This window comes from Trachymyrmex cornetzi, unplaced genomic scaffold (assembly GCF_001594075.2).
Source record: "Trachymyrmex cornetzi isolate Tcor2-1 unplaced genomic scaffold, Tcor1.1 scaffold1716, whole genome shotgun sequence".
Taxonomy (NCBI): domain Eukaryota; kingdom Metazoa; phylum Arthropoda; class Insecta; order Hymenoptera; family Formicidae; genus Trachymyrmex; species Trachymyrmex cornetzi.
Window position 1 is genome coordinate 58,217 of NW_017296328.1, and position 11,759 is coordinate 69,975.

Below are 11,759 nucleotides of genomic sequence, written 5' to 3' on the forward strand. Positions count from 1 at the left end.
CTTTTCTGTAAAACTCATATTTCCCGAAATATTTAGGCGTCCCGACCTTTTTGGAACACCCTGTATATATGCAATTATGTGTGTGCTCCTGTTTTGCGCGCGCGCGCGTGTGTTTCTATGTGTGTGATTTTGGTGGGACCGAATGTGTATGCTTGCTTAAGCCGTATTAAGAATTCATATGATTTTGAGAATTTTGATTGTCATTTTCAGAATTGGACGAATAATTGTTAAAAATGTTCAACAGATTGTATGCAAATAAAATTTAATGGCTTTTGTGGGTTAAAACATTTAAAAAAGTCATTATGTATCTCAATTTTATGGCATATCTGTGCTTCTTTATTTTTCACATATTTACATATTTTTTCTTTATGTTTATGGAAAACTAATTGCATCATATGATTCTGCAATCTAAAAATTATAAAGGAACATATAAATTTCACTTCCTGGTTGGGAATAAAAATCGATGACTTTACACATGTCCTACCTCATACAACACACCTTACACCAGAAATGTGCAAACGTTCTCAGAACGTTGGAACATTCTTAGGATATTCTTGGGACTTTTCATTAGTCTATTCTTTTTCATTAGTCTATTCTTTATCGATGAACTTTTTGAACTAGTGCACACCAGTGCAACAAGTTGAAATAAAACAAATATAGTTTGTTTCACTTCAACGTAGATTTCACTCCAAGAAATTTAGAGAGTATTATACATTATTTTTTTCTAACGCATTAAAAATGTTAATAAATTTATTAAATAGAATTGACCATTTAGCTTAATTTTTATATTTACTCTGATTTTGCTGCATCCAATTGACATCTTAAAGTGTTTTTCGCGTCGTACAATATATATTCCTTAGTTTCACTTTGTATATTTCAATTCCGTACCATTTCGATAGCTGTCATAATCTCTCGTTACTCGCATCTATAGATAGTGGATAGCACTCTGAAAATGTTTTCCATGTTCTGAAAACAATTAAAAAAAAGGTGTCACAGCCTCTGTGTCGACGATTGAACTAGTATCTTCCTACCGCACATGCGCATAGATTCAGTAGAATTTTTGGAAGGTTTTGATAGCCCATATCACTAAATTGGCCAATTTAAAATAAAATATTCTCATTGATAAAGCAGTAAAAATTTACTACGCACCGGCCAATGCGAGTGAAAATATATGCTATCGCACTATGCGCTACAGGGACCCTCCCGAATTTTTGGCAGTTACTTAAAAATTCCTTATCATAAAATTTCTTATGTATATATTTGAGACAAGTTAGTGGTGTAGTGTATATTTAGACGTCTATTCCTACAATAATTTAAAAATATGCTCTCTTAGATGGAAACTCATGATACAAGAAATAATGATGTGTTCTTGTGCATACATATTTTATTGCTATAGCAATTTAGAGCTTGGTCTTCTATTCGTCCATTACTCGATGGTAATTTAAATAGAATAAATATTATTTTGTATCAATGCTACACTAATAAAACTCAATTTCACATATAATAAATATTTGAACTTTCATAATAATACTTTTTATAATTTCTCTTACTTTTATATGTTGTCTAATAGTATTATGTTCATAAACAAATTCAAAGCCTAGTAACTAAACTGCAAAGTTTATCCTTAGTTTTATCTCTGCATATATGATAAAATTTTATAAACTTATAATATCATGTTTCATGATATCACATAGAATTTTCTAACCGTATTTTCCTGAGAGTGGTCCTTTTTCAATTTTTCGAATTCTTTCCCTTGTAAAAAAGTACTTCTGAGCATTAGGAGTATTTTGAGGCACTACTGTAGTGCAGAAGTGTTCAGTAATGCTGAGTAGTAGTGCTAAGATCTTCTATATATCCGCGTTTCGACAAGATACAAAATGCAGGAAATGAATATTCATCACAGAAACTAACTATTAATAACTTTATTTCAAAAAAAGCACTTTCAGAGACTCTACGAGCACACTCTGATCAAGCTAAGAGTAAGTGATGGATTTCATTTACATATGCCTATTTATAGGGATCCGCGTCATTTTCTCCTTACGGAAAACGAGTCCATCTTGCGGCGGCACTGCGTATTACACCGCTTACTTGGCGGCGTCTATAGCGTACATATGCTCTGCAAGCAGCATAATACGCAGTATCGTCGCAAGATGGACTTGTTTTCCGTAAGGAGAAAATGACGCGGATCCCTATAAATAGGCATATGTAAATGAAATCCATCACTTACTCTTAGCTTGATCAGAGTGTGCTCGTAGAGTCTCTGAAAGTACTTTTTTTAAAATAGAATTATTAATAATTAGTTTCTGTGATGCATACTCGATTCCTGCATTTTGTATCTTGCCAAAACGTGGATATATACATGATAAAAAGACAAGGGTATGCTCATGCGCATGACCAATCAGATTTTTGTCCTTGCTTACGTCACAACGAGTGGCTTACGCCACTGTTCAGCAATTTCAGATTGTTTTGGAAAGGTAAAATATTTAATTTTACTTCCCTCAGTTTTTTTTGTTTTTTTCATATAATTGCCGCATCCTTTCACTATGCAGGTCATCGTGAAAATATTTTTAACATTAACTTCTACCGATGACAACGTGCACTACGCCATGGACGCCATGATAAATTACGACCGATAACCACCGGTTGCACCCGAATCAGAACCGACCAATCAACGCGTACCCGAATATGACGTAGGCAAGGACATGCGCAAGCTGAACGAGTTTTAGACAATTGATGAGCATACCCTTGTATTTTTATCATGGATATATAGAAGATCTTAGCACTACTCAGTATTACTCAACACTTCTGCACTATTACAGTAATGTAGTAGTACAGTAGTGCTGTAGTACGGTAGTGCCTCAAAATACTCCTAGTGCTCAGTAGTACTCTTTTACAAGGGTTCCGTTTCTTTCACCCCCTAGAATAGTTCCAATCCACAAAAAAATAATTTCTGTAAAATTTTAGCTCGATAGAATATCGAAGGACTGCGCCCCTGGCTTGAGCGGGTTTTCTGCTTTAGGAGAAAAAATGATGATTTTTCACAATCTTCTTCAAAAGAAAAACTATTTATAGGGTTCTTTCCAATTGCTTAACACATCCTAACACAAACGTACACAGGAATGCACAAAAATGTAACGTTATGCACGATTCAATTGGAACAGAATGTGTACGCTGTGCACGGTTGAGATCCGTTTCGGATGAAGTTAGATTAAATGTAGTTTTTTCCGCCTGTATTAAACAGAAAAAAGTAAAAGTGCCAGCCACTCAATGTCTTCCAACCTCATTTATAGCCGCCGCAGTTAGTAACATGTAATTGTCACTAGAAAACACAAGCTTATACAGCCCTCGACTGAGTACGGATGTGTAGTGTCGACAATAGCGGACAATTGGAACGCAACTTGTGTCACCGTGTGCACAAAAGTGTCTAGGGATATTGCAATTGGAAAATACCCATAGTTAGTAATAAAGAATATTTATCATTTTAAAATTTTTGCACGTTATTTTAATATAATTATTGTAGAATATGTACAAATTTTTATACGAAAAAAAGTATTATAAATAATAAAAATATAAACATTTAGTTCGGCGCCTCGCCACAACGCATAGTCAAAAAGACAGAAAAAGTGGCCATGAAGCAACTTCATAATTTTGACATGGAAACATAATTTTTCTTATATGAATATATCATAGCAGATCTAGAAAAATTATAATTGCTCTTAAAATTCAAATGTTCTTACAACAAGTAGTTGAACGAAAACAAATTGCATAATGGATATGATAGTTTATTATGTCATAAATATGTGTATTATGAATTTCACCGATGCAAATCCAAATTTAAAATATGGTTTTTATTGTTACTAATGGTCATAGGTATAATAAAAAAGATCGGAATTCTGAAAAATTAATCATTATTCGATTATCATTTAATAAGAACCTTTCGGCGTTTAAGGCCCTTCTCCAAATTTTGGAATGTCCGCAACTTTAGTCAGTTCCTAATATCAAAATTTTCAAGTTATCGTTGCATTCGTAAATCATTAACAAGTAATGCACCTACGCTTTTTTACGCCTTTTCATCTAAACTTTTCATCTAAACTGTTAATAATCATTTTAGAAAAAACATAAAGCATACAATACAGGCAATAGGAGTCAACGCTGGTTATCAATTAGCGCAATTCTTCTTAATATTAAAAATATAAACCTTGACTTTTTTTGAACGTTTCCATTTATTGAGATTCTCAATAAACTTCAAGGTTTGTTCGTAATATAATACATGTCATAAGGTTTAGTTTATTTACCTTTAAATTCACCGCTATGTTAATTGTTTAACAATTATTATTTAACCGACTGTCGAAATGACACATATTATTCTCGCAGTTATTATTTTAAAATTTGACGATAATTTTTAACATATTAACGAGTTACAAAATGTTGCATAAGAGAGATTCATTGTTCAGTGTAAAAGCGTCGACTGTGTGAGGTGAGGTGATTATTAATTTTCAAATTATACATACGATAATTTAATCATTTATATAATTTTAGCTTGAGTTCTCATTGCCACTCAGCTTTCTAACTTTGTGAGTATGTGACTTACAACAATTAACAGTTCAATAAAACAATTTTGAAAGGAAAAACGTTGAAAATATTATTTTGTTACGCAATACTCCAACCGTTGCGCTAGGGGGAAAGATTGCTGATAAAAACTCAAACCATGAGTGTAAACGTTCAAAAAAAAAGTCAAGGTTTATATTTTTAATATTAAGAAGAATAGCGCTAATTGATAACCAGCGTTGACTATTGTCTGTACTGTTTTATGTTTTTTCTAAATTGTTTTAATTTAAAGAGTCTATAAAAACTGATTCGTTTTTTGTTAATTTGTAATTTCTCATTGTTAATAATCATACATATACAGGGTGATTCATTTTAACCGATACGATCAATTTTCTTAAAAACTAAAAGAGACGAAAAAATATTAAGACAAGCCTTTGATAGCTTAAAAGGGGAGAAGAAAAGGTTTGTATCAATTTAAATGTATATTGCGTCTTCTTCGCAGAGAACACGCGTTCACAATGGGCAAAAAAACGGAAAAAATGGTCAAAATGCAAAATGTGCTCCAATCGAGGATAAGTATGGTATTAGAGAGTTTTCGGTATCACTAATTCCGAATTCGGATTCAAAATTGGAAAATAAAAAATGGTAGAGCCAATATGGCAGACGGGAATGCTAAAAGTATTCCGATTTCGATGAAATGCAATATAGGAGGGTTATTGAGGTCGCTGCGATTCCGAATCCAAACTCAAAGTTAGATAACAATTTCTGAATGAGTCAGTGACCCCCACACGACTACTGAAAGGTTAAATACCATAAGTGATTAACAAACTTTTTCAGAGCAACGCAAGATATAGCAATGGTTTCATAGCGAATAAGCTTTTTTAAAAATTGCAAATCAGTGCTCCAACAGCAAGAAGCCAAGCTTAAACATGAAATTCCAGATAGCACAACTGATCCATTTAAACTGGAAAAGAATTCATTTTCTTGACTTCTTTATGAATTAGTATAATTAGTGTAATTTGTGTTCGAAATAAACTTAAAAAGAATTCCTTTCCGTCAATTAATAAAGGACTCCATAAAAATACTTCTTACAGAGTTAAATTGAAGTTAATTTAAAGAAATCTCTTTTCTATTCTCAATAAGTTCGAAAAAAATTCATTTTTGGCTTGGTCACAATATAGGTACTTGTACACGGAAAAACCGGCTACATTTGCCACGACCAAAAGTCACCCATCAATACATTTTTTGGATATAAGAACTATAGTACGATTGTAATAATAATAAGATTGGCATATCTTAACGGATAACCTCGTGTGGCGAGTAAGCTGCCACACCACCTAAGGTCTAACCAATAATATCATATTATATCCCCCTTGAAGTCGAAAAACTTTTGTCTGAAACATTTTTCAAAAAAAATGTATATTTTTCAAGAAATTAGCCTAATACAGTTGCTCTGTTGCATCTGGTATATATATATATATATATGTACCAGGTATGTAAATATGGAACCGGAATTTTTTAATAGAAAATACATGTTTTATGCATGAAAATGATAAAAAATATTTTACTCGAAGTATTGCCCATCGCTAGCTATACATTTTTCCCACCTATCTGACAATTTGTGGATGTCACGCCAAAAAAATTGTTGCTCTTTTAAGCCAAATCAGTTATCTAGCCATTTTCGTACATCTTCGTAAGAAGTAAAGCGCTACTGAGCAAGTGCGTGACCCATCGATACAAATAAGTAGTAATCGGACGGAGCAAAGTCTGGTGAGTAAGCCGCATGCGAAAGTATTTCCCAACCAAACGCCTCAATCGTTTCCTTCACCAGTTTTGCTATGTGTGATGGTGGATTATCATGAAGTAAAATCACTTTGTGTTGTCTTTTTTGATATTCCGGTCGTTTTTCACGCAAAGCTTGATTCAAATTGATCATTTGTCGGTAGCGTTCAGTATTAACACTTTCACCAGGTTTTAGCAGCTCATAATAGATTACACCTTTCTGATCCCACCGAACACAGAGCATTGTCTTCCGTCCATATCGATTTGGCGTCGCAGTCGATGTCGATGGAGTTACCCATGATCTTTTACGCTTAGGATTCTCAAAATATATTCACTTTTCATCGCCAGTCACATTCGATGGAGAAATGACTTTCTTTTGTACCTGGCGAGCAGCATTTCGCAAGTGGTTTTTCGGTTTTCCCGCTGTCTTTCATTCAGTTAATGTGGAACCCATTTTCCTATCTTCTAGATCTTTCCCATGGATTTCAAACGTATGGAGACGGCTTCTCGTGTCACATTGAATTGATCCGCGAGTTGTTGTTGAGTTTGAGCGTCATCCTCATCCAACAATGCTTGTAATTCGCTGTCTTCAAACTTTTTCGGTGGTTTTCCACGTTCTTCGTTTCTCACGTCAAAATCGCCACTTTTGAATTTTTTAAACCACTCAAAGCACTGTGATTTACCAAGAGCATGCTCACCGTAAGCTTCGACAAGCATTCGATGCGATTCTGCAGCAGTGTTCTTCAAATGGTAACAGAAAATCAATGCTGTCCGCAAATTGTAGTTTCCAGGCATCAAATTCGACATGTTCAACGCTATACAAACTATACTGTTGTATGAAACTTGTATTGTTGTTAGTTGAAAATCTTTGTCAGATGTCAGAACAAGGAAATGGCGTCAATTACGCGGTCTGACGGCAACTACATTGACAGCTATGGCCATCTATTGGTAAATTTCGGTTTCATATTTACATACCTGGTACATATACATATACACGTACGTAGAAATTTTGAAGCGTAATTTAAAAGATTCCGCTCGTTTAACTCGTATAGAAATTGAACGGAATTTTATCATGCAGCAAGATAACGACCCCAAGCATACCTCTCATCGTGAACATGAATTTTTTAAAATAAATAAGCATATAAATCAACATATTTGAATGGCCTTCTCAGAACCCAGACTTGAACCCTACTGAGCATTTGTAGGAAGTTTTCAAGTCAGAAGTCCGAAAATCAAATCCTCGGAATCGTGGAGAATTGGAAAAAAATCATCCTGGAAGCTTGGGAAAACATTAATCCTAAAGTTACCCGAAAAACTTGTGGAAACAATTCCAAGCAGACTAAATGCTATTATTGAAGCTAAAGGTGGTCCCACGCGCTATTAAAATTCAATATATGATTTAATATTATATTTTCTTCAATGTTATTTTTGTTTGTCCGATCAATTAATTTCGCGATTATTTTTATAGTTTTGTTAATTAAGTCTATATATGTATCTAAAAATATAATTTTGACTAATATTAAAAATGAAAGTAAACTGGAGAGAATTCTCACTTCTAAATACTATTATTCTTTAAAAATTATATTATTTATTTGGTGATACTGTACCGAAAAATAAACTTGTAATATCTATGTCCGGATAATTAGTTTCATAATTGTATATATATATATATATATATATATAACTATAACTCGGAAGAAATCTTCAAAATTTTAGAAGAGTTTGTTCGTTATTTGTATATGTAATTTCAAAAACATTAATAACGTTAATAAGACAAGATAAGCTATATTTAATCACATTTACTCTTTGAAAAACAGTAACAAATATTTTAAAATTATGACGACGAACTCAGAATAATGTTTTCATCGTACAAACCAGAATTGCACAAACAAATATTAAGGGCTTTATACATAACTAATACTTGCAGGAACGCACATTTGCAACATCCTATCTCCAATTAAACATGGCTAATAGGAAGTTAATAGCCATTATCAGTCTTAGTTTTAAGACCAGCTACCGACATCTGTGAATGACATTATTATTGAGCCTAACAATAAAAAAGAAAGTCGATATATAATTATGCGATAATTTTGTTGACGAGTGTATTAAATTTATAATATATAATTTATATTATATTACGGTTGGTTATAGTTTTCTATGAAATATATACATTATTTTTCATGTGAAGATAGGGTAAGTGGGGTGAGTATGCCACACTTAAGCGAAATTAGATTTTTGAATAATTATTTGTTCTATTTAAAGTAATTTTACATATTAATCTTTTTCTTCCATCCTTTATCTATTATTTGTATATGATTGCAATCGAATATTTTCATTTTTTATTATTAAAAATAAAGAAATACGAAAGTGCTGAAAAATAGGTAATATGCCACTATGCAGGTAATATGCCACATACAAAAAAAAATGCTAAGTATAATATTTATTTTATTTCTTTTATTGCAAGAACACATTATTAATGATTTTTATGATGTAAATGAACATTTGTAACATAATATAAACAATATAAAGATATATATAAGTAATGACTTTGATAGATTAAGTTGTACGACATGTAAAATAAACTTTGAGATACGTTTGTAACAGCATAAATATATTTTTCTACGAACAGTTCTCGTTAATCCATCTACTGCAACAATTAGATATTATCTAATTACATTTTGGACCAATTTTAAAAGTAAAAGTATGTGATGTGTAAATATGAAACGTATAAATAAATATTTGTTTTATTTTATATTTACATAGTATTACAAGTAGTCTAAGTTCCAGTAATCAAGGAAATTCAATCCATTAAAATAGATTTAAAAACTGTATTCTCTATTCAGAATTTTGAATTGAGCAGTAAATTAATATAATGCAATAAGCAAATAAATAAACATTTAAGTTTATTTATTAAGTATTTGTCAATACGAATATATTGTTACAACGAAATTATGCGGCAAAACGTTTGTTTATAGCGCCCTAACTTATATATTAGAGAGAACGACTACTGGCATTTTATCCTAACAAAAGTAGTATCATATTGCTCCAAGACGCCATTTCATCTTATGATGAGTCTGTACAATACGGCTGTTAAGAAAATGAATCAACGATGTACTGAATATTTTCATTTTAACCAAATTAATAAATTAACAAGCTAATCAAGTTAAATATTGTATAATGTTTAAATTATAACTTACATAAAGCACTATAAAAGTTATAAGAAGCATTTTCGTATACCATGCCGTCATATTTACCTCATAAAAACAATACTGTTGCCAGAAAATTCTTGATACTTATGCAACACGTTAAGCACACAATTGTAAATAATTTTATGGCACTAACGCAAACGCTGCTAATCGATATCATTGTTAAACACGAATAGCATATTCCCCATACTGGCGTATTACCCGCAGTTACTTTATGTAAATCATTTTTATCTGAACTAACGAAAATTTCAGCGGATATAATTTTATATATTTTAATTACAAATAATCAAACAAAAATACTGAAGCGTTCTAGAAATAAAGATAATGATAATGATAATGATTCTGACGATAATGATGACGATCTGAGCATGGTGGTAATGATTCTGTTAAAAGTATAAACCTTTACGAAAAAAACTTATTGAACACTACTATACTACTGCACTATTGCACTATTATAGTGTAGTAGTAAATTCGACTATTGTAGGGGAGATCGGGGCCGATTGTCAGTTTTTGATTATTGATTTTTAGAAAAAAGTGGATGCCTGATTTTGAAATATTATATACGTTACAATATACCTACATCCTTTAGGTATTAAAAAAAATATTACTCGTGAATTCATCATATTACAAAAATAAGTTATTTAATTTTAAATAAAGCTGCGAAAATATCACAATTAACCCCATGTTCTGGGTTGATTGTCACACGTTTTAGGATTGGCAGTAGCATATTTGTTATGGACAACACATATAAAAACACAATTTTTATTTTAATATCAGTTCTATATTTTGAGAAATAATAGTAATTATAGTATTCATAAAAATAAAATAGTTATTTTAATCATAAAATACGTAATTTGTTTTTGTAACATAGTTTCTATATAAAAAATGAAAAAACATATATCTATATGAAATATAATGTATTTATAAGTATATTCTCTGAAAATGTGTCCTCTAAAGATATTAAAATTAATTGTCACCTAACCTCGTCTCATTTTGGTCAATCTACCCGACATAGCCATTTTTAATAAAAGAGATTATATTCACAAACTTAGTCAGAATAATGGTTACTTAATTGTAGCAAAGATCTTCTAAGATATGTCATTTTCTATGAATACAGGGATATTACGATTAATAATGCCGAAGACTTGTCAGACAACAAAATAGGTGATTATAAAAATTTACTCACCGACTTCATTTTCTCAAAAATCGCTATAAATAATATATACAATGCTTATGGTGCAAACCATTTTACACAACAAATTAATATTACATCAGCTATCTACAGTCAAAAAAGAGATTTTTCTGCCGTGTCTTGTTTGAGTTATAAGCATTTTGACAATCAACCCCGTACGACAACCAGCCCCAGTCTCCCCTACTACTGCACTGCTACACTATTGTATTATAGCACTAGTGCTAAATAATTCCACTATTGCGAATTCCATTGAAATTTCAAAAAAATTAAATTAATTAATCCAGTTTTATTACTAAAATAAGTACTACTGATTAGTATCATATTCCAGAAGACGTACGATCAAATTATGATAAAAAGTAACGTTCCTTCTAAAAAATTCAATAATTACACAGGTCTGCAAAATTCACTTTTTTTTTCTTTTTTTTAATATCAGAGTGATATCCGACGTATTTTTGTGCGCTGAACACGAATCTGAAGTCGAAAAGTGCCTATCACGTCATGATTTTAAGAAAAGTGGGGGTAAAGATTCCAAAAAACGTGTTTTTGGGTGTTTTTACCCCTAATTTTCTCTGAAACCTGACGTGCTAAAGACTTGAATTTGTGCTCAAATTAAAGCTTGGTTCCTCCCCTACAAAACCATATAGGATGGTTTTGAAAAAAATTTTATAGTTTTTGAAAAAGAAGGTTTTAAGCTTCCAATTCCTAGTGATTATGATGAAAATGCAAATTATTTAATTACATTGAGCTGAGCTCATACAAATCACTACTTGACTGTTTTTGGGGTCCAAGATTGGATCCGCCATTTTGAATTTTATAAATGTGACATTGGATTCGTAAACACCGACCCCAAAAACAGTCAAGTAGTGATTTGTATGAGCTCAGCTCAATGTAATTAAATAATTTGCATTTTCATCATAATCACTAGGAATTGGAAGCTTAAAACCTTCTTTTTCAAAAACTATAAAATTTTTTTCAAAACCATCCTATATGGTTTTTGTAGGGGAGGAACCAAGCTTTAATTTGAGCACAAA

The 11,759-nt window shown here is 31.6% G+C and overlaps 1 protein-coding gene across 2 annotated transcripts in view; it reads right to left on the reverse strand.

Annotated features, from left to right (window-relative positions):
* The window catches only part of LOC108759167 (paired box protein Pax-1), an 86,214-nt gene that overhangs the window by 40,892 nt on the left and 33,563 nt on the right, over window positions 1-11,759 (reverse strand). The window contains exon 2 of one of the 2 annotated variants that reach the window (XM_018504481.1): window positions 794-966. The exons of the other annotated variant lie outside the window; for it this stretch is intronic. Within the exon in view, the coding sequence (XP_018359983.1) occupies window positions 794-809 (16 nt within the window). The 5' untranslated portion in view covers window positions 810-966. The remainder of the gene's footprint in view (window positions 1-793; window positions 967-11,759) is intronic. 2 annotated transcript variants of the gene reach the window in all.